This window comes from Oppia nitens, unplaced genomic scaffold (assembly GCF_028296485.1).
Source record: "Oppia nitens isolate AA-2021 unplaced genomic scaffold, nextdenovo-longstitch-racon4-pilon3 scaffold9_pilon_pilon_pilon, whole genome shotgun sequence".
Classification (NCBI taxonomy): domain Eukaryota; kingdom Metazoa; phylum Arthropoda; class Arachnida; order Sarcoptiformes; family Oppiidae; genus Oppia; species Oppia nitens.
The window spans coordinates 2608734-2632645 of record NW_026533253.1 but is presented as its reverse complement, the minus strand read 5'-3'; the positions used below and the strand labels follow the sequence as shown (position 1 = coordinate 2632645).

The 23912-nt window shown below is 28.0% G+C and overlaps 8 protein-coding genes across 10 annotated transcripts; 7 read left to right on the top strand and 1 right to left on the bottom strand.

Annotated features, from left to right (window-relative positions):
- The first annotated feature begins 930 nt into the window (after positions 1-930).
- On the top strand, positions 931-2018 carry LOC128964852 (2-oxoglutarate and iron-dependent oxygenase domain-containing protein 3-like). Its single transcript, XM_054311501.1, has one exon. It carries the CDS (start codon positions 1038-1040, stop codon positions 2016-2018), a length of 981 nt encoding a protein of 326 aa, XP_054167476.1. The 5' UTR covers positions 931-1037.
- Positions 2019-2614: 596 nt separating this feature from the next.
- LOC128964853 (ubiquitin thioesterase OTU1-like) lies at positions 2615-3876 on the bottom strand. Its single transcript, XM_054311502.1, has 2 exons — positions 3406-3876; positions 2615-3327 (listed from the first exon to the last, which is right to left on the bottom strand). The coding sequence occupies exons 1-2, from the start codon at positions 3668-3670 to the stop codon at positions 2615-2617; spliced, it is 978 nt and encodes a 325-aa protein (XP_054167477.1). The 5' UTR covers positions 3671-3876.
- A 259-nt stretch (positions 3877-4135) lies between these two features.
- LOC128964877 (protein timeless homolog) lies at positions 4136-7593 on the top strand. Its single transcript, XM_054311529.1, has 2 exons — positions 4136-6934; positions 7022-7593. The coding sequence occupies exons 1-2, from the start codon at positions 4250-4252 to the stop codon at positions 7550-7552; spliced, it is 3216 nt and encodes a 1071-aa protein (XP_054167504.1). The 5' UTR covers positions 4136-4249; the 3' UTR covers positions 7553-7593.
- A 1991-nt stretch (positions 7594-9584) lies between these two features.
- On the top strand, positions 9585-11291 carry LOC128964762 (uncharacterized). The gene is made up of 6 exons (XM_054311399.1): positions 9585-9705; positions 9913-10001; positions 10115-10232; positions 10314-10436; positions 10500-10724; positions 11285-11291. Exons 1-6 carry the CDS (start codon positions 9632-9634, stop codon positions 11289-11291), a joined length of 636 nt encoding a protein of 211 aa, XP_054167374.1. The 5' UTR covers positions 9585-9631.
- A 199-nt stretch (positions 11292-11490) lies between these two features.
- LOC128964880 (NADH dehydrogenase [ubiquinone] 1 alpha subcomplex assembly factor 2-like) lies at positions 11491-12153 on the top strand. The gene is made up of 3 exons (XM_054311533.1): positions 11491-11685; positions 11784-11873; positions 11944-12153. Exons 1-3 carry the CDS (start codon positions 11544-11546, stop codon positions 12120-12122), a joined length of 411 nt encoding a protein of 136 aa, XP_054167508.1. The 5' UTR covers positions 11491-11543; the 3' UTR covers positions 12123-12153.
- A 1057-nt stretch (positions 12154-13210) lies between these two features.
- On the top strand, positions 13211-15208 carry LOC128964878 (E3 ubiquitin-protein ligase RNF13-like). Of its 3 annotated transcripts, none has more exons than XM_054311532.1 (7): positions 13211-13391; positions 13476-13559; positions 13621-13746; positions 13803-13902; positions 13986-14173; positions 14222-14405; positions 14491-15208. In XM_054311532.1, the coding sequence occupies exons 1-7, from the start codon at positions 13275-13277 to the stop codon at positions 15036-15038; spliced, it is 1347 nt and encodes a 448-aa protein (XP_054167507.1). In that variant the 5' UTR covers positions 13211-13274; the 3' UTR covers positions 15039-15208. The 3 variants fall into 3 exon arrangements, with proteins under 3 accessions (XP_054167507.1, XP_054167506.1, XP_054167505.1); XM_054311531.1 differs by having other exon boundaries at positions 13983-14173; XM_054311530.1 differs by having other exon boundaries at positions 13962-14173.
- A 1192-nt stretch (positions 15209-16400) lies between these two features.
- LOC128964601 (spindle and kinetochore-associated protein 1-like) lies at positions 16401-17753 on the top strand. The gene is made up of 4 exons (XM_054311230.1): positions 16401-16914; positions 16972-17233; positions 17298-17467; positions 17527-17753. Exons 1-4 carry the CDS (start codon positions 16518-16520, stop codon positions 17715-17717), a joined length of 1020 nt encoding a protein of 339 aa, XP_054167205.1. The 5' UTR covers positions 16401-16517; the 3' UTR covers positions 17718-17753.
- A 367-nt stretch (positions 17754-18120) lies between these two features.
- On the top strand, positions 18121-23699 carry LOC128964849 (importin-5-like). The gene is made up of 21 exons (XM_054311498.1): positions 18121-18319; positions 18378-18458; positions 19320-19512; positions 19568-19670; positions 19742-20193; positions 20255-20345; positions 20402-20897; positions 20969-21069; positions 21137-21254; positions 21333-21416; positions 21507-21639; positions 21702-21763; positions 21828-21984; positions 22058-22230; positions 22294-22461; positions 22528-22650; positions 22718-22937; positions 23012-23133; positions 23187-23293; positions 23374-23515; positions 23572-23699. The coding sequence occupies exons 1-21, from the start codon at positions 18248-18250 to the stop codon at positions 23650-23652; spliced, it is 3279 nt and encodes a 1092-aa protein (XP_054167473.1). The 5' UTR covers positions 18121-18247; the 3' UTR covers positions 23653-23699.
- The last annotated feature ends 213 nt before the right edge of the window (positions 23700-23912 follow it).

The following is a 23912-nucleotide window of genomic DNA, read 5'->3' as shown; positions in this document are numbered from 1 at the left end:
ATTATTTAATTCAAACATATATATGATATTACTTTTTTAAATAATAGTTTTAATAATTTTATTTAAATAAAAGGAATTAATCGCATTTAATAAGTTTTTTACTGATTTTTGTCAAAATTACATATTATTTTAAACGTAATTAAAGATTTATATTGATATAAAATTTTGTTTATAGTGTAACGGCAAGAGATACTCAAATAAAATATTAGTCTTATTTTTATGGTTTAAATTTTCATAAAAAAGTTATTATCTATTGAATAAATACAAATGAATTAAGAATCTTAATATTATTTATATGATAAAAATAAAACATTATTGTGAATAATAACATGTAATGTGAATTGTAATATTTATATTACAATTTTCAAAAAGCATATTATTTGACTTTTATTTATTAATAGTATTTATTTCCAAAAAAATCGTATCATTTTTTGTTAAGTTGTTTATTATAATTACTATTTAATAATCAAAATCTCATACAATCTGACACTTGAATGTAAAATTTTGTAACTCAGTGGACAGTGTAGGATATATATCATATGTAATAATATATTATATTAATAGTATATTTTTATCTTTTCATTTAAAAAATCATAAACTAAAAATATTTAAAAAAAAATTAGTAGATATTAATTTATAAATAAAAAATTAATTTTTTTACAAAATTATTATAAATAATATAATCTCGATATTATCTAATTTAGTTAAACCATGTATTTGATAAAATTGATATTTACAGTACATGATTGTGTTAAACAATTGGTTAAAAGTTTATATAATATATTAATTTGATGTATAGAAAAATCAATTGATTTATTAATACTTGATATTTATTGATTGAAATGTTGTAAAACTAAGTGATATAATACAGTATTGACTTCAATATATTGTTATTATTTGTTATACTGTATTAATATTTGCATTATTTGTGTATTGATTTTAAATTCATTAATGAATTCATAACAAACCATATAATAGTTATTAAAGTTTTCAATCATTCAAATGACTATTGAAATCAATTTAATATATTGTTTGTAATGTCATCTCAAGCTTTAAACCGACGGAAAATAGCGACCAATAATAAAGAGCCGCAAACAGTCACTAACAGTGATCGACAACATGTGGTCAATGATAGGACACGCAGTGGTAGTCTTATTAAACAAATGATGTCCAGAATAGCCTTAACGGTGACTATACTTGTGGTTGTTTACTATATAACCGGAACCGATGATCATAAAGAACTTGTGATGGCGTCGGCCTCAGAGTCGATACCGGGTTCACCAAAAGGTCAACAAGTTATCTGTTCTAATGATTATAATGAAGATCGACAAAGATTCGGGTCGTGTGCTCCCAAATTGTGCGGTCGCTTCGTATCAGATGCAGTGGTCACTGAATCAGAGGCCAAGCACTTACTATCGGTGGCTAAAAAAGGACTTTCATTGGGTGGCTCTTCGGGAAGCGCATCAATACTTGACTTGCATTCGGGCGCCCTCTCAATGGACACTAATTTTGTCAACATATATAAATTAATGAAAAAGATGTCCAAAGAGGACATATTCACAGATAAAGACTTTGAAATATACCGAACGGTGAAGAATAAGATTTTACAGACAATTGCTATACATTTCGGTATATCCGGTCAGCACTTGTTTTTAACTGATCCGACATTCTTCTCGCGTTTGACCTCCGAAGCGGCCAAAACCAAACACGACGAGTATTGGCACAAACACATCGACAAAAACACATACAAATCATTTCATTTCACGTCTTTAGTATATCTGTCTACTTATGGCCGCGACTTTACCGGCGGTCGCTTTGTTTTTATTGATAAGACTATTCAGAAAAACATTACAATTGAGCCTAAATTAGGCCGACTGTCGGCCTTCACTTCGGGTTCAGAAAACGAACATTACGTCGAACGGGTGACCAGTGGTACCCGATTTGCTATTACTGTATCGTTTACTTGTGATCCCAAGTATGCAATCAGTGATCCGATGATTGCAACAAATAATATATAATAAATACATTTATGAATGAATACATTCGATAATTAAATTAAATGTAATTAAAAATGAAGTATAAGTTATATATTTTATTGATTTATATAACCGGTGTATAAGTGCTATCATTATAATACAATAATTGATATTAACTTTAACTTTATAAGAATTAACAGTTAATTTGTACTTAAAATTCAATGCAAAAGTGACAAAGCTTAAATAATAATTATTATTTAAAAAAACAGTTAAAATATGTGCAACTAAACGATAGTAAAAATTGAAACAAATATATTTTTTATACAAATTATAAATCATAATACAAAATTATTTGAGCAAAATATCATATAATATCTATTAAGTAAATCATTTTACGCATAAAATCAGTAATTAATCAATTATTAAGATAGTAATAATAATAAAATGTGTGTATAATTTATTATCATAATGACTAAACTAACGATAAAAACAAATTATAAATTAAATACAATATTGCCTAAAAGTGACTTTATATATGAGTAATAAATAAATATATAACATTTGTTAATATTAAAAAAATTATTACTTAATTATTGATTAAAATATACGGTAAATGATAAAAAATAATATATAATAATTTAAATTTCTCCAAAGTTTATGTGTCCAGTTTCGAGAGCGTGAGACTGGGCCTGACTGTTACCGCGGAGTCGGGCGTTACACGCGAGACAACGCAATGTAAAGTTCTGGACATCAGTGAACTGACGGCTATTTTTGGCCTCATTTCCGATTTCTAACGCCATCGACAAAAGCGTCTCGTTTGCCACCGGAAAGACGGTTTGTATTGGATTTTTGTTGTCCAACGGTTCCCACATTAAAGGATCGTAATGTATGCCATCGTATATAAGGAATATCCTTTGTGAGTAAGACATATCTTCGCCGAAACGGTTAAGTCTAACGTTTTGTGTATCGATAGCAACGATTTCAATGCCGTAATACTTCGATAAAATGGACAGTTCTATAGCTCCTCCCCAGTGATCTTCATTGAGAATCCAAGTGCAGTACTCGCGGTTTTGTTTACCCAAAAATGCTTCGTTGTATGTCATGGGATCGGCCGCCACAGTATCGGCAATGATTTGCCTTAAAGCTGAACCAATTGTATCGTTGTACTCACCGCCAGAAAGTGCGAAATATACGGATATAAAAAGACACGAATTGTTGGCCGCAACCACCCGACGCAAGAGGACACCGGCGGGTATACTATCCCTGGTTGAGTTGGACTGCATTACATCGGAATATGAATTTATCAACTGATTGGATGTGCTCGACGTCCGCGGACGCGACCGACGCTTATCTGATTTATAATAAAAGATAAATAAAATAATTATCATTAATTGTCATCTCAACCATAAGAGATCAATTAATATCAAACCATTGTCAATGATTTCCTCAATAATAAGTGTTTCTCTGTTTTGATGGTTTAACAGATCGGCTAACTTCTGAAAGTTGTTTCGGAGATTTAGTTCTCGCGGCGGGAAACCAACCAATACTCGAAGACCATTGGGATCAATACCAGTGATACTTAAAAGAATTGCCTTCAGATCTTCAACATTATTATCACCGGTTAAGCACTCAATCATATGTTGGCCTTTCGGTGTTTTACACCGTAGAAGAAGTGGTCGATTGAGTTCAGCCATCGATTGGTAAATAATGTTGTTGTTGTGTTGGACCAGTTGTTGGGTGATTAACACAAGATATATATAAAAGATTTAAATTATAATTAAAAACTATTTTCTAAACTTAAATAACATTGAAATCATTAAAAACTAATTTGAATTAAAATCTAAAACAAAACAACAAAACAATCTTCAATTGAGTGACACTTTTGTTGTGTTTATTGAATTGATTGTCAATACAAATACATTTCAATGCCATCTCATGGATAACACGTGTAGTTAACTATCGATTCATTTCATTATAAATAATAAATCTTTTATTAATAAAACAAAAGAAATAATTTAATTAATAATTTATATTCATTTAAAAATTCATAACTTTATAAATAAATTATTTTTAATAAATATTTTACTTTTTATTGCAATAAAATAAAACAATAAAAAATCAAATCTAACGACAAATGTTAACGTAATTTATATGATATAAAAAGCGCCAAAAGTTTGACATCTTTTCAATTTTGATCATTGATTTGAAACAATTGATTACAAGATCTGTTTATCGGGTAATTGAGTGTTCAATTAGTGACCATTTAATACCCGATGAAAATGGATACCAATATTAATGATATGATTAATGAAGTGATCGCTGTTTGTAACGATTTGGGTCACAAAAACAAACTCTTGGATAACAAATACATATTGAATAAGAAAGACTGTCATCATGTGCTTAAAGACCTGATCCGCTTCTTAAGGAGCGATAATAAAACACATTTTCCCGTCCGGACACAGTTGGGAACATCGGATATTGTAGACAATGATTTGATCCCAATTGTTGAACAATACTGTTTAGAAGACATTCCTTTGTTTGATAAAATACTTCGTCTGTTAATTGATTTAACAAATCCGGTAATACTTCTGTTCAGACAAACGACACCAACGGATAAATCAGAGTTACAAAAGTTTATTGAATTACAAGAATTTCTTTACTTATATAAAGTATCATTTGGTTCACACAAGAGATTCTGGTCAGTGATAGCTAAACACTTGACGCGAATCATTGAATTGGAGGCCGAGAACCGTCAGGTGGAGGACGGACTCATGTTTGAGCGCATTCTTATACTCATCAGAAATATTCTTCACATTCCCATCGATGGCCAACACATGAAAGCCGAAGTACATACCAATCCTCACGACCACTTACTACAAGTGCTACACAGTTCGGGAATCGCTGATCTCATACTTTATTTAACCAATGATGACGCCCATCAAGAGTTTTGTTTTCATTTAATTGAAATCATATCTTTGATGTTTAGAGATCAGAGCGCAGAGTTTATCGCTAAAAGTGTAACTAATTGTCAACAAAATGAACAACAAAGAAGTGATTTCGAGAAAGAAGTCGACAGAAAGGAGTTGAAAGAATTGAAAGCCAGAGATATTAATAATAAAATTAAAGTAAAACCAAATTTAAATCGATTTAATGGCACATATAGTGTGAAGAATATGAAGTCGATTAGCGATCGCGATATGATTTGCCACAAAACTCCACAAGACTTAACTCAATTGAGTTTTGACGTCAATAAAGACATTAAACGTAAAAATCGATTCAGAAAACCAATGGCAGACGAATCGGCAAACAAGAGTGCTATCGGTCCACAAGTGATACATAAGTCAACATTTACTGTCAGAAAAATTTTATACGATTTTTGCGTTGATTTTATTACCAATTCATACAATCTATTTATGAAAACAATTTACGAGAACTTAAGTCGAAATCTAAACCAAGAAAACGATGAAACATATTATCTTTGGGCCATTCAATTCTTCATGGAATTCAACAGAACTAATCCCAAGTCATCCGACAGTTTACTGGTGACCCAAACGATGACAGTAACGACCTTTCACTTCTTGACCACACAGTTTGAACGTTATATTGATTTTCTTAAGACACAAAAGGAAAATTTGTCTCTTTGGTCAAAAAGACTTCATTATGCACTGAAAGCATATCGGGAACTGTTGTTTAGTATGAATTGGTTTAGTTATAACAAAGATGAAAGTATCCGATCGATTGCTAAGCAAATAAAGAAATATATTTTTTATGAAGTAGAGTATAGAGATCTGTTGCTTCAATTGATTGGTGATTATAATGAGTCAAAAATGACAAAATCATATCTTAAGGATCTTATTGAGACAAATCATATATTCCTAAAAATGTTGGAACATTACTATAGAAGTAATACTAAGATTGTCGTCAAAGAAAAAATAAAAAAATCTAAGAGAAAGAAGTCACAGAAGAAGAAAAATGATTCAAAAATACCTCCTGAAGATGTTTGGAATGAAATTATTAGTATTGTTTCCGAAGCATTATCTGGAAGTCTAGATCTTCCGTCACCTCAAGAAAATGTCGAAATTCGAGCATTTGATTCAATTTCAGGAAAGAAAATTGAAGAACAAAAAGGTGATGTTATGCAACGCATTCATAATTTCTTATATGAGAAACGAGTTGTTGAAGCCGTCAGCCTATATAGAGATGCAAGAAGTTGTTGGGCCGGTGATGAAGACAACGCCTTTGGTAGTCAAGACATTCTTCCTGAAGATGAACTCATTTCATTAAATGAAATTTTAATGACTGACTTCCCTAACGAACCATCAGTTGAAGAGGTAAATAATGACGAAGAAATTGAGGAAAAAGACATTGAAGATAACGAAAGCCGAACACAAATAAGAGAACGAGAGATTGAATTTACTGAAGTAATCAATAAGTATTGTCGTCCAAATGTGATCACTAATTATTGTTTGCTTTTAAGACATTTTGATTCAAATACTGATGAAACAAATCATTGTATACTAAAAATGTTACACAGAATTGCTTTTGATAGCAAAATGCATGCAATGCTATGTCAGGTATCACTGTTTCGTACACTACAACGCATTTTGTCGGATCCGATAAGAGATTCATCAGCACTTAATGAACTGAAGAAATTTGCCAAATTTATTGTAATGAAATTTGTTGGAATAGCTAATAAAAACAAGAAAGTCTTTATGGAAATATTTTTCTGGAAGAACTGCAACGAAGCTTATCAGGTGGAGGAAGGATACACTGAGAGCAGAGGCACCAAAGTTGCCAAACAATTGTGGACTGAGGAACAAGAACACGAACTAACTGTTCTTTTTGAAGAATATAAAGACAAATGCGAAGGCGATAAGGATTACATCGACTTTATTCTTGAACATATGATCGACGATACAAAAACTAGAAGACAAGTGATTAAACAACTTAAGCAACAGGTTTAGCCATTTTTATCAATTTTATATAATTTATATAATATTTTTTAAAAAAATTAATTCATTTAATTAATTAAAAAAATATTTTAGGGACTTTTTATACCACTTAAAGCTAAAAGAACGTCAACTAAACGATCAAAAAATAAATCTGAGAATCCATTCGATGAGTTAAGAAGTGATGAGGAAAGCGATGAAGACATGAATGACAATTTGAACACTAATTATAACAACGAAGAGATAAACCATCACTTGAATGAGTATAATAAGGATGATAATGAAGTTAATGACGTAAACAGCGAAATAGTCAAATCATTAGAGGATGAGGTGAGTGAAGATAATGACGATAACCATAACAGAGATAATGAAGAAATATCAGAAAAGAGAGAGAATGAAAAAATGAAGTCAAAAGATAGTATCGATATTTATAGAAAAATTAAAAGAAAACGTCTTATAAGTGATTCAAGTGAGTCATCATCTGATGAATTACCCGTTCTTACTATCGATGAGTTGTCTACAACTGATGGAATTAAAAGAACTATTGATGATTCAGATGACGAAGTTGTGGTCAAACCTAAAAATAAGAAGAGACATCTGATCATCGATGATGAAGAAGACGAATGAATAATTCATTTGCCTATATTAACAATTTATTATTTTAATTACCGGTATATATATATATATATATAATTATTATTATTTTAAATGCAATAAAATGTGACTATTACTGTAAAATTACAATTTTAAATATTTAATAAATTTTCCAACATTTTATTTCAATTTTATTTAATTAATATAAAAAATTATTAATAATATTACGGTACGATAAAACTGTTGTCAAATGTCAATCAAAATTGTGATTTCAGATTTGGACAGAAGATTAATAAAGTAGAATAAAATCTATTAAATAACAGACAAAAAGTATATGAATTGGAGTAGAGGTTGTTAATTGTCAGTTATAATTGTTAATTATAATTATTACGGAAATTTCCTGAAATTTTTGAATATCTATAATTATAGCTTTAGGTGTTAAATTTTACAGAAGACATTCAATAATTTCTTAATAACATTTTGTTATTTAAAAGTTATAAATTATAATTTTAGACTTATTTGATAAAAAGATAATTAATAATATTATTAAAACTATATGTTTATTAAAAATAATTTATATAACAAAAAAATCCAACTATTAAAAACTTGTATCATATGATTCGTATGTCTAATTAACGCAAAATATACTGTATATATATTTTATTTATATATTTTTTATATGAATATTACTAAATAATACAATTTGACTGAAAAATGTAAGTTATATTGTTAATAAAAATGGGATTTCGACCTCCACTTCAATAAATTTAAAAAAATATATAAATTATAAATGTTTCCTATTTCTAAATAACAAAAGAATAACACAACAAAATATTTAATAAAATAATTTATGTATTGAAGATCACGGAAATTGTGATTCATTTTTCTATTAATATTTAGCTATTTTAGCAAACAATGTGTAACTAAAATATGCACAAAATTTGATGAAAACATATATTTTTTGGTTTATTTCCTCTCTAAGTCCGGATCTATCTTTATTTTACTGACCAATTGTATGAATGAGTTAACTGTTTTGTTTAGCATTCATAATATGAATCTCATATTATCATTGAATATGTTATATGAAGCACAAACTGATTGTATGGTTAAATCATACAAAAGCTAAAGTATGGGTTAATGAAACCAATGCAGAGTTTAACTGTCCCTTTGAATAGCCATAAGTGACTAATTATAGTATGTTTTAAAAGTCATGTCAAAGACATCGACATTGATTTTATTGATATTATTTAACTTTTGCTTAATAAGCGTTTTTTCATCACTTTATTCAAACATTTGAAAGTCTAGAGTTCAATCAAATAGGTTGTTGTTATTTGACTAAATTTGTGCTAACATTTGCTATACATTAAGTAATTATAATGGTAATGAAATTTTTTGATATATTAAAGGTTAATCAATTAATATCAATATTATAAATATATATATATTGCTAAAAATAGTGATATTGATGTCTGTTTTGGACACTTTATGTCCATTTGCGTCGTCTCAACAAACTATACCTTAATTCACATCTTATCCAAGCATTTGATAACCATATTCTTGGAATTAATTTAATTTTGAATAATTTATATATTATTATAAGTTTTTAAAAGTTTTTAAAAAGTATTTTTTGAAATATTAAACTAAAATAATGTAAATGAGAGACAGTATTTGTTTTGTGAATAAATAAAGTCATTGTAATTTAAATATTATAATATAAAAAATTCAGAATTTTAATTATAATTTGGATTTTAATAATTATGATATTGTTTACAAAAAATAAATATCTTTTATTTTTATTGCTATTTATATGTAAGTAAAAATTTTAATTATCTATTTTTTAGTAGGCAAATAGTTATTAAATTATATATTGTATTTCAAAATCAATGTTACAATTTTTAAAATTACAAAATTATTCTCACATTAAACAAACAATTGAGTTTAAAATTTAGTTTTATTAATAAAAATTTCTTTATATATTGATATAAATTTATAAAATAGTATATATATATATAATATATTTAATTATACTTTTTTTTGGCAATAGATTTATCATTAATATGGAGAGTTAGTGCCAAATCTAAATGTTATGAAAGATTGAATAATTGTACAGAAATGGTAAAACCATATCTCGAAGATATTCGATATATGTTTCCCACAAACCTGGAGGATGTCGACCAAATGTGTCGGTTTGTCAACAATTTATTATTATTTTTAATTTTTATCATATTTTATTAAAGTTATTTATTGTATATATTAATCACTTGATACAAATAGTTATTTTAAATAGTTATTTAAATATTGCTAATAAAAACTTAAACTTAATATAAACAATGATACAGAATGTGGAGTGAATTTGTTGATTGTGTCCGCAAATATGTTTCCCATTGTTTTAGTGAAGAAAGAAAACTATTATTTCAAAAATCAGTGGAGAATTCAGTCGATACGGTTCACGCCATTTGCAGTTCTCAACACTACCAAAGAGGTATGTCTTACAAGAAATTAAAAACACATTATTATGTAATATAAAATTTATATTCAATATATATATTCATATTATATATATCACTATTTGGATATTATTTTATTGGGATTCAGAGTATTTATCAAACGCCGTATGTTTTAAGCGAATATCAATTGATAATTGCGGACAATATTATAAGCAACTCGTGGCACATGTGTCTAATCCCAGAGCTCATGACGACCATATTTGTTGGTATGTTTGATAGTTTATTCACAAATGTTATCAATTTTGATAATTAATGTATCAGTTTTGCAAACCGTATATATACTACAGTTCATACGGCAAATTCAAGAATTGCGTTAACGATCCATTACTTCGGGAATGTGGTCGAAGAGCCAGAGGTTTAATGGATCATTCGATGGGATTTTTAGTGTCTCGATGTCCACAAACCAATTTGTATGAATCAAATTTATTAATTCGGGGTTTTTAAAAAAAATTAATTTCTACTATAATTTTTAGTGTAATAAATCGGTGTCCAAATCCAATGCCCACCACAACTGTTACCTATGAGATAACTGAAGAGTCATTTAATCAACAAAACGATTTGTCTGACAACAGAGCTCGCGCTGACCGTTCATTTGATACGGAAATGGCCGAAGAATCGACAATAAGTTGGACTCCGTATACAATTGCCTATACATTACCCCCTGAATCGGAAAGTCAAACGTCAGGCAGTTTTTCACTGTATTATAGACTCATAAAATCATATTATTATAATCTATTCGTTTTATTTGTCATTATAAAACACTTGTAAAATAAAAACTGAAAAATATTTTGTGATGTTTTTATTTAATTAATTGTTTAATAATATATATAAGATTAATATAAATATAAATTAAATTCTTATATAAAAAACAACAACTTTAAAAATTTTAAATATATTTAAATGTAGAAAATACTGTATTAACAAAAACATTTAAATATTGAAAAATAGTGTTTCTTAATATCAAAATATTTTAAATAATAAACAATTTTTTTTGGGAACCGATTCACAATTGTTAGTAATTGACTCCAAAAAAATTGATTTGCTTTGCAGATCAAAGATTTCAATTGTCATCGAAATGTTTTTTTAGATAATGTCTTATATTTTGCCACCAGATTGTCGACCTATAGTTTCAGATAACCATTTTCAAGTCTCTGACAGTCTGTAACTAAACTTTAATATATTATTAGATTTAATATCTGTAAGCATTAAAAAAATATGTAATAATTTCTGATGTTTTATGATATAAACAACTATTTAGACAATAATTGATGTTATGGTCTAATAATAGTTGTTTCAAAGTATTTATAATTAGTACCGAAGTTATAATAATCTTAAGTTTAATTAACATTTTATAACTTATCCTATACTGTGATGCCATCCAATAGAGGCCACTGTTTAGTGTTATTGCAAAATAACATTAAAATAACATTTTATTTTTTATGTTAATTTAATATTATTAATATAATAGTACAGTATATTGATGTTTGCTATGTTAGTGATAACCAATTGATGCAATAATGTCATACCGAGGAAGAAGCTCTTTGTCAGTAATTTTTGAAAGATTTATTGATTCACTTAAACCAAAACATATTAAGACAAATACTAAACACATGGGAACCGATTATTTGGGTAACAATTACTACGAATGTCTTCCAAAAAGTATTTATCAATTTTTAAAATTTTTTTTATAGCGATTATCTTAAATTAAGATTTCAATTGATATACAAATATTTTTTTGACAATTGATTTACACAAAGAATTATATGATTCGCGACAACAACCGAGACGATGGTTTAAACCACCGAATGAAGACCTTTGGGACAGACAATTGCCTCCCGAATGGAATGGTAGACATGAGGACATTGTCTTCATTTATCATTTTTTAAAATTAATCCAAAACTTTATTTTCATTAATAGCTTGGCTAAGAATGATGCGAAAGATTCCGCCGACAATTGAAGAGATTGAATACAATCGTATGATTGAAAATAAAAAACAACAATTTAGTCAATCAATAGCTGATCCAAACACTCAAACAAACAAACAAAAGGTTCATCCGGTCTCTGGTTTTCCAATTTATGACGAATACAAACACTGAATCTATAATTTAGTGACAAATATTGTAATATTTTAGTTGTAATACTGATTAACATTGTATTTATTGATTAACATTAAATATTAACTAAATTTAAAGTTAAATACAAAACTAAGAAAAGTGAAAAAATAGGCAAACATTTTAAGTAAAAAGATAATAAAAAATAAAACTTTTAAAATATGTTTAAATAAATTGTGACTAATTTTGTTTCTTTCGTTGCTTTATATTATCGATACGTTTGTTCTTCAGTCTTAACTTCTTGTTTTGATTGTCTATATGTTTGGATAACTTCCACGAAAGGTAAGCACTGATGACGAATAGCGGCGACAATATTATCAAAACGGTGTACAAGAATTGGCCCGGATTTTGGACACACCAGACGGACAACCATCGCATCCATGAAACTAATGACTGATAATATATATATATATAACATATTATATGATTTCATCCATTATTATCATTGTATACCTCAATCATTTGGTCCAATAATTAATTAACAATTCAATGGTTAAACAGTTAATGACAATCAATACAATTCATTGCTATTACAGTAATGAATATAATTTTGTATTAAATAAATAAATACATTATTTCTATTTATTATTGTATTGTAAATAACAGTAAACAATATTAAGTGGACTAATGGCAACTAAATTATATAGCCTTCAAAATGTATAGCATTTTACGTATTTGTATTCAATAATAGTTTAAATATTTATATTTTAATACAATATTAATATAAAACTTATGGCAACAAAATAATGAATCCCTTTAATTAAATTTATTAATACTTTAACTCAATTGAAATCAATTGAAATCTATTGAAATCTATGATAATTTTGTTATAATTATTATTAGCTTCCCTTTTGTAACGATATATATGAATATCACGTGATATACAACATAAACACATCAATGGATGTCAACAACAATAGCAACAAAAATATCCCTTTAATTGATTACTTGTTTGTGATTACAGTTAACTAATAATAATAATAATAATCATTAATATTATTAATAATAAACTAAAACATCAGTTATTTGTTTGCATTGATTGTACTATTAATCAAAATGTGACTTAAATTGCAATCACTTGTCATTGAATTTGATGTGATTTTACAAAATATATATAAATTGTTTTTAATAACAAAAATGTCTTCATTTGGATCATTAATGCATTCATTGATAACACAAAAGATAAGTCAATTGATATGCATTTTATGGACCATTTCGGTGATGATTGATATGACTAATGGCGACATTGCAGTCGTAAGTAATAATTGGTTGTCTTTTCGCATCATTTTTTTGATCATACTTTGGATAACTTTTGGCGTTTTTGTTGACAAAACACAGATATCACCAAACAATAGGACTGTTGATGTTTTCGTCGACTTTGAGTTAGGTTTTGCTGCATCTGTTCCTTCAGAAGGCATTCTTGTAAATACTTAAGTTATATAAAGTTTATATTAATTGATAAACTAATTGAATTGATTTTAAGGGCCGATTTGTTGTCGGTCAACCCGAAGATGGATGCTCTCAAATGGCAGGTCCACCACAAACCAATCAAACGGGTATCAAATGGTTTGTATTGGTTAAGCGCTATCCGTGTCAGTTCACTACTAAGGTATGTCTTTAAATGACTTAAATTATAAAAATTTATTAAATGTTGCATTAATTTAGGTTCAAAACGCTATGAACGCTGGCTTTGATGCCGTCATTATCTATAATATTGATGTAATGACAGTTAAAAAGTATTCATTAGTTCATTCACCGCAATCTGGTATTACATTTTGGATTAAAATTAGATTTGAAAATAGATTAATGAGATTATCTCTAAAGCTGTTAACTATTATAAAATAGCAGAAAATGGAGTCACAATTCCAGCTCTTTTAATCTCATTTGAAGACGGATGGACTCTTAAGAAGGAATATCTCTGGACTAATGGTTTTTATCTCATGATATTACCTGATCTACCGTTTAATTTGAACGCATATTTGTTGCCATTTGCTATTGTGATTGCCGTCTGTCTTATATTAATGATATCATTTATGGTAAACAAAACATATTGTAATTAAAATAATTAATTATTGAGTCATTAGATTTTTCAGATCGTGAAATGTTATCGCGAAAGAAAGAGACGACAAAGACATAGATTGTCTTCAAGACATCTCAAACAAATACCTATTCAAAAGTACAGAAAAGGTGATCAGTACGACACGTGTGCCATTTGTCTCGAAGAATATGTCGACGGAGAAAAACTTCGAATTCTTCCCTGTGGTCATGGTTTGCAATTTTTTTATTATTATATTTATAATGATTTCTACAGTAGTATTAGATTTCCAGTATAAACATAATTTTATATTAATAGCTTATCACATGAAGTGTATTGATCCATGGCTCACAAAGAACCGTCGAGTATGTCCCGTATGTAAGGGAAAGGTAGTACTTCCAGGTATGAGTGATATAAGTGATACTGAATCCGAATCAGAAGCACATCATACCGGTGCCAACGAGAGAACGCCACTATTGTTTGCCGATAGGGCTCACACTCGCCATCGAAGTAGACGTCGTCGTAGATCTTATCCACAAACAAGTGCTTCTAACGAACAAACAAATCAAACCAACTCTGAAATGACAACCAACTCTGAAATTATAGATCAGACAAATGTTGGTCAGAGTGCTACTGATAATGTAGTGAATGTTAGCGCCAGTGCACCAAATGTACGGCTCGTCGAAGTGGACATCGTCCCAATGATGGCACCCACTTGTCTCTCAGTTAATTGTGATTCTGAAGAGTCAATCGTTGAAATGGCTGATGACGTTAATCCAATGACCACCACTACTGTCATTACAGTTAGTGCTCCGCAAACAGATACTAGAGCTTCGAGAAATCGACGACAAGATGTGATCGTTTAAGAGTAGCGTTGAGAAAGTTTCAGAGTTGTATTGCAGTTGTAATATACTGTATATTTGATTGATTTACTATTAAATACATCAATAGATCATAAAATACATGAAATTAAAAAACTCATTTTAAGTGATTCATGTTAATCGTATCATATATTACTAATTATGTGATTATTGTCTACCAATATAGCAAAATATATAGGATTTATATATTATTATTATTTAGTCATAAGTCATGTAAATTTATAAAAATTATACACATTTTATTTGTTAATGTCATCACTTGAATATTTGGATCTATATATAGGCTCTTATTTTTGTGCATTTTATATATATATTTCTCGCATTATTTGCAATATATGTTGTTTTTGTTTGTTTTAATTAATTAATTTTATCGTAACTAAAACAATGATATTTTTCCAATATTGATATAAATATAGACAATTGTCACTTTGTATTGTAAGTGTGCAACAATTACTATACGATTTTAATTAATCGTATAATTTGTGCAAATTTTAATATTAAGTCAATAAAAGTTGTAATACTGTATATTGCAATAATTATCATACATTCAGTACTGTATATTACGGTTACAGTAAAGTGTAAATACAGTATTTTTAATTAATAAAAACTAAAATAAACTAGATCAAAATAATTTTATTTATATAATTATTATATACCGGTATATATATTGCTGGGATTCATATAAATTATCGAAATTAATAAAATTAACATAAATACGACTAATTAAACATTTTTTATTAAAATTATATTTTGTTTTACTGTACTCTAATTACAATACTTTTAACAATTATTAGATTTGTTATTTGATGATTAAATTATTAAAGTAAAGTAATTAAAAAAAAAACTATAATTTATAAGCATTGAATCAATTGAAGCAATGATCAAAAGTGAATATTAAGTGCTTTAAAATTATAAAAAATTTTGAGTAAATATTTCAAATTTTTAAATAGTTATGTAATCACATATGTTTGACATTAAAACAGTGTTTAAAATAATGAGAAATATCTCATAAAATATTAATCGACATTCAAGTGACTAAAAAAATTGAATAAAAATCATAAAATAATTTTATTTAAAAATAAGTTTTACTTACATTTTGATGAGAAAACATTTGTCAATCACTATAAATAATATTAAATATTAAATAATGATAATGTGTTTATCACTAAACAGTGTTAGTCAGTGATAGTGACTATACTTTATATCCAATTAGTCATGAATTATAAATTATAATTTATTAAATGATTATTAATTAAATTAAATTACTGTACTTTCAGTTAATTTATTATATATTTGATGGATATTACAGTAATTTAACATTTATTACAAATAAAAAGTATAAAACATTTGTGCGAAACATGTATGACATCATTGATGAACAATAAGGTGTCAAACATTTGGCGCAAATCAATGACCGTTAAGTTGGGAATCAATTAACAGTTTAGTGAAGTTAACTCTCAAGACATGAATTGCTTTAATTTGGATCAACTGTTGGCTCATTTCGACCAAAAGATATCACTTATCAATGAGTTGTTCCCATTGAGTCAATTGTACGACAATGAGAGTAATGGTAACGACAACAACAATGAATGGCAAAGAAATGTGATTAACACTCACAACAGTTCATACGATTATTATCAACAAATGGCTTACAAGAAACCAGATCTCAAAGAAATGTCACAAATGGTGATTGAAATGAAGGCTATGACTCAAGAAATTAAATCACTTCTTAGACAAGAAAAACAAAAAATGCTTTATTTTAATAACAAATATCACAACGATTTGGATATAATTGGCAGACATTGTGTTCATATCAATGACAATATACCGACATTTCTGCAAAAGAATGAACAAAATAAAGGTATCTTTTAATTGCTTTACAATTTGATACTATTTCTCAATTTTAATCCATATTAAGGCAAAATCAACGAAAACCAATCAACAAAACGACAGCCCATTAAAAGTAACAATCAGTCAAACAACCGGTCAGTTGTCTCTAAAGTGATGCCAAAAGCCAACAATAAAGTGATGACAAAGAGTATGACAAATATTAAGACTACACAAGAATCAAGAATTGGTGGCAAAAGTATCACAAAGAAAACGGTCATTAAAGAGACCAAATGCTTACAAACGCCGAATATTTCTTTTATTACAACTGAAGAATTTGAATCTATTCCACAGTAATTATACAAATCATTGATTTATAAAAAAGTTTATTTTTATTTAAAATTATGATTTGTTTAGATATATATTGGGACGTCTTTCCTATGAAGTGATGAACAGAACTGTTGCTGACTTTAACCGAACAATTGCAGCAAAATATAAGATTATTGCCAACTATTCGACCAAATATTCAGATGAAGATATGAGAAGATATTCTCACTTTAAAGAGCAAGAAAATAGTGAAACTGATGGTATGTATTGAGAAATATAGTGATTTACTGCTAATAATACAATTAATTTTGAATTTTAGGCGAATTTTTTTGTACAATCAATGATTTGAAAGACTTCAGTGATCTTAAAGTAGAATTAACTATTCGTAAGACACTTACATGTCTTCGACACTGCAAACGAATTAAAGAGATTCGCGGAAATCCATCCAAACTTATTAGATATGCCATCGTTAAGGATAGTTGTTCTCTCGATTTTAACGATTATCAGTAATATTTAATAATAATACTGTATTTTACATATTTTTTACCTGTAGTTAAATAAAACTAAAAAAGAGTTTTCATTTTAATTCCAAACAACTACTTCTGTATATCTTTTATGTAATAAAATAAATTGTTTATATTATTGATAAAAATATTTAATATATTATTTATTAAATAAATAACTTAATTAGTGCTATAAGTTATAAATGTTGGTATTTTGTTACTAAATTACCGGTAAATGTATAATAATTGTCAGATTATTATAATAATTAATGCAATGATGTAATCATTGGACATAATTGATGTGCAATACGACTGTGTATTGAATGTATTGAGTGATCGTTGAAAAGGCGCCACTATTTTGATGTCAATCACTGATTGACGACGTCTTCACTGAAAACACCAACACATGTGTTATGTGTTTCATATTTTTCACTGATTTGCCAATTGTTTTGACAAAACAATTGATTTATTGTCCAAATTAAGTGATATTTTTATTAATTAATTTAAATCAAGTGATATTTATTTTGTTTTTATCAAATGGCTAACGATTTTCAGCAAATATTAACCAATTTATTGAATGTCGACAACGATTTGAGGACTAAGGCTGAGGTTTGTCTGATAAACACAACATATTGACCACTGATGACAATTTGTCTTAATTTTATAGCAAATATATGATGCCATCAGTCCTTCAGAAAGATTACAACATTTGTTTGGGACACTTGTCGACGGAACCAAAGATGAAGAGGTATTTTATGGCAATAGCTTTGTATAAGAGATGTCGTCAATTGATTGTCGATAAATACAATCAAAACAATAATACAATTATAATTAATAATCATTTTAAACAACAAAAAAACATTTTAAAACTATAAGACAATAGATGTGATTATTGACTGCTATGTGTATTTAATGGCATATTATTGGTTAAAATTATCATTTATGATATCTATATATTTATCAATACATTTATGCCATAAAAGTCTAAATTTATGCATTTGATAGCGTTATGATATATTGTTTAAAATTTATAAAGTGTTGGCAAATAAACAATTTTTAGTGAACATTAATTTTAATGTTAGGTATAGTAAGATATTCTGATAAATATTCAGATAAATTGCATTTTTATCAAATAATATGTTTTACATTTTATGTTTACCGGTAATTATTTTACAATATTGTATCTAAAATACAATGTTATACAATAAGTACCGGTGAACCCAACTGCTGGTAATTACCAGTAGTATCTCATATAGTGTTTTTTATTATACTAAATCACTTTAGAAAAAAACTAAAAATGCATTAAATATTTACGGATAACCAACAAATTAGTTTAATAATATAGTAATATATTACTTATTAATATATAGCTTATAATATTAGAGTAATTATCTAAAATATATATAATATTTGATATCTCTATCTTATATACTTTACAACTAAGAAATCTTTTCAGTCTAACGGTAATAATTGCTAAAATAATATATTTTGTAATAATTATTGTAATATTGTATTCTAGTATTGTATCAAATATGTATAAAAATTAATTTATCGTTTATAATCATATAGTTTTAATGAGTTTACAAATATCTGATTACTTAACCAATAGGTGCGTCAATTATCTGCCGTTTTATTGCGGAGACTTATATTTAGTAGTTTTGAAGACATAATTAAGAATATAAATCAAATTTCATTTAACCAAATGAAAGATCAATTGCTACTATTTTTGAAGACCAATATCTCAAATAATTTGAGACGAAAAGTGTGTGATGTGGTCGCCGAGGTGTCCAAGAATTGCATAGGTATTACTTGTAATATATGTTAAATTTTATGAAAACTAATATTTTAAATATAAAGACGACAACGGAAACAACAATTGGCCCGAAATATTGCAATTTATGTTTGAATCGGCCAATTCTCCCGACATTTCAATCAGACATTCGGCTCTTTTGATATTTGCGTTAGTTTTGGTTTTTTAATCTTATTTTTGAATTATTGTAAAAAAATTAATAAATCATTCAATTTTATCAGTTCTGTTCCGGGAATTTTTGGTAGCGAACAGAGTAAATATCTGTCGGTAATTAAACAAATGCTTATCAATTATTTATGTAATGATTCCGATGAAGAAGTGAAGATATCTGCAGTTAAGGCCACCTCTGCTTTCATTCTCGCACACGACAGTGAAAAAGCAATTATAAAGCAAATGAGTGAATGTATACTTCCAATGATTCACATTATCTCTAATTGTATCGACAATGAGAGCGACGATTCAACATTGAAATCGTTTATTGATATCTCAGAAAAGTGTCCGCAAATACTTAGATCACAATACGAACCGTTGACTGAACTTTGTTTGAAAACACTATCCAATACAGAGAAGTCAGACTCGTGGAGACATTTGGCACTTGAGATCATTATAACTTTTGCAGAGAACGCCCCGTCGACTGTCCGCAAAAGAGGCCAACCATACCTTTCACATATTGGTGAGAAGTGAGAAATACATTAAAAATTGATAATTTTATCAAATTTTATTTTAATTTTTAGTTTCTCAACTGTTATTAATGATGACTGACTTAGAGGAAGATCCAAATTGGGCTTTAAGTGATACTACTGAAGAGGAAGATGATTCTGAGAGGTTTGTATTAAATATTAGATTTTATTATATTTATATATAAATTGTTTTTTAAATAGCAATTCAGTGATTGGTGAGAGTAGTCTGGATCGGCTCTCGTGTTCAATCGGAGGCAAAGCTATACTTCCTTTGGCGATAAATTCAATCTCACAAATGTTACAAAACACTGATTGGAAATATAGATTCGGAGCCTTAATGGCCATATCAGCAGTGGGTGAGGGATGTCACGATCAGATGATTTCTCTTCTCAATCARATTGTTGACGCAATTATCCCATATTTGGCTGACACTCATCCACGTGTTAGATATGCCGCTTGTAATGCTTTGGGCCAAATGGCTACAGACTTTTGCCCAATATTTGAAAACAATTATCACTCAAAAGTTGTTCCCAATTTGTTGATATTACTCGACGATTATAATAATCCTAGAGTTCAGGCTCACTCTGGAGCAGCTTTAGTCAATTTTTTTGAAGAATGTCCGCAAAAAATAGTTATTAATTATTTAGAAAGCGTTGTAAATAAAATTGAAGTCGTCTTGAATGCTAAAATCAAAGAAGTGAGTTATAACTTATAACAATGTTTTGTTTTTTATTATTTTGTTTAATCCGTTTATTATTAATATTAAAGCTTATGGAAAGGGGAACTAAACTTGTTTTGGAGCAAATTGTTGTTACATTAGCTTCTTTGGCTGATTCAGCTCAAGAAAACTTTCATAATTATTATGATAAGTAAGAATTTGTTAAAAATATGTTTAAATATTTTGTATTTAAATTAAAATATTGATTTAATTATTAGGTTTATGCCTTGTCTTAAGTTTATTATTCAAAATGCAAATACCAAAGAATTGCGTTTATTGAGAGGAAAGTGTATTGAATGCGTAAGTCTTATTGGTTTAGCCGTTGGAAGTGATAGAGTATGTATACTTTGGACATATTATTTGATAAATTAACTAATTATTAACTAAATTACATTTAATTATTTATAATAAAAGTTTTGTACGGATGCGTGCGATATAATGAATTTATTGCTTCAAAACCAAACGGGAGAACTCAAACTTGAAGACGATGACCCACAGGTAAAGCATTTTTATTTATTATTGATAAATATTAATAAAAAAATAATAATATATACAATTAGTTTGCAAATAATAACATTGATTTCTTAGTTATCTTATATGATTACTTCTTGGGCACGAATTTGTAAAATTTTGGGAAACCGTTTTGAGCCTTATTTACCATATGTTATGCCATCAGTTTTAAAGGCGGCTTCCATTAGAATAGAAGTAGCACTTCTTGATCGTACGTTTGCATCAAATTTATTACAACAAAATATTGAGTTTTTTTTTAATTTAATTTCACAGAAGATGACATGAAAATTGTCGAAGAAGATAATGATTGGCAATGTGTTAATTTGGGTGATCAGGTATTGGATGTCAATTTAATTAACTTAAGAACTTAATTACCGAAAGTATTATTTAATAATTTAGCAAACATTTGGAATAAAGACGGCCGGACTCGAGGAAAAGGCTACGGCTTGTCAAATGTTGGTCTGTTATGCGCGTGAACTCAAAAATGGATTCGCCACTTATGTTGAGGACACACTTAAGATAATGGTTCCAATGTTGAAGTTTTACTTTCACGATGATATCCTTTTTTTAAATAACTAATTATTAACTAAACATTTTATTAAAATTTTTATCCTTAACTTATTAAACACGCGTCAGAGTAGCTGCCGCTGAAAGTCTACCATTTCTTATAGAGTGTGCAAAAGTTAGAGGAGATCAATATGTCTTTGAGATTTGGACATTCATTTATCCCGAACTCATTAAAGCCATAGAAACTGAACCGGAAAAAGAAGTTTTGGCTGAATTAATGACTTCACTTTCAAAAGTAATTTTATTTATAAAGTTAACTATTTTTATATTTACCGTTAATTGTATTATTGTACAAAAGTGTATCGACAAATTGGGACAAAATTGTTTAAATGAAAAACAAATGCAAGATTTGATAAGAATTCTGGAAAATCATTTGAAAGAACATTTTGAAAGGTATCGACTGCGACAAGAAAAACGAAACGATGAAGACTATGACGATGGCGTTGAAGCAGAAATTGTTGATGAAGTATACCATTGTGTTGAGTCATATATTGTTTTAATGTTATAACTAAAGTATTTTATGTCTAATTAGGACGACGAAGACACTTATGTATTGAGCAAAGTGGCCGATATATTGCACTCACTATTTATTGTCTTCAGAAATGACTTTTATTTGTATTTTGATTTGATATTTCAACAAATTATCAATTTAGCGGTTAGTTAATTGAAAATAGTATGTAATTAAATAATATAATAGTAATTTTGACAAAATTTGAAAAAAGGCTGACAGCAGACCCTATACCGACAGACAGTGGGCTATTTGTGTGATGGACGATGTCATAGAACACGGCGGCGAACATTGCGTTAAATATCAAAACTTTTTTTTGCCACTTCTTTCATCTGGTATTCAGAGTCCACACGCGGAGATCAGACAGGCAGCTGCTTATGGTATAGGAGTGTTGGCTAAACACGGAGGTCTCTCATTTGCCCGAACCTCAACCGGTAAATAATTTGATACAATATTGTATTTATTAAAGATGTTTATGTTTGAGTTAATTTGAATTTTTTATAATTAGAATGCATTCCACTTTTGGTTCAAATGATAAACGATCCAAACGCCAGACTCGCCGAAAACATAACGGCCACAGAAAATGCCATTTCAGCCGTCACTAAGATATTACAATTTAATAACTCTCAGGTATGTTATAATTATAAATAAAACTATCAGTAAATTAAATAACTATAAATTAGGTGGACGTCGATAATGTTCTTCCTGTTTGGTTGAGTTGGCTTCCCGTCTGGGAAGATGAGGAAGAAATTCCTCACATCTATGGCTTTCTATATAGTCTTTTAGAAGGGTTTGTCGTTTTTTATTAAATTTCATTCATTCAATCAATTATTTTTTAATTTATGAATAATTTTTTTTATAAATATAAAGAAATCATTCGGTAATAATGGGTCCAAGTAATAGTAATTTACCGCACATTGTGGCCGCAATTGCCGAAGTGTTGGCTCGCATGTCGATTGACTCGAAAAGCGATTTGGGACAGAAACTAATATCATATTTACAATTCATTAAAGTATGAAATTAATTATCATTATTATATAACTAAGTAATTAATTGTTTTTTTAATAGTCGGATACAAATACTTTTAATAATTGTTATCAACGACTAACTACTGAACAGCAACAGTCGCTAAATCAAGTTTTACTTTAATTTTAATAAATCAATATATGTTGCATGCATTATAAATTTGACAAATAAATTACCTATTTATAAATATAAATTTATTGTTTTTATTTATAATAAGATAATATCAATAATAATATAGCATTACCAGTAAAAATGGTTTATAAATTACATGTTTATAGAGATTCGTTGTTTTAAACAAAACAGTATAAATTCTATAGAAATGTGTATATTGTATAACATAATAAGTTAAATGCACTTGGTAAAATATTACGGAACTGTTAAAA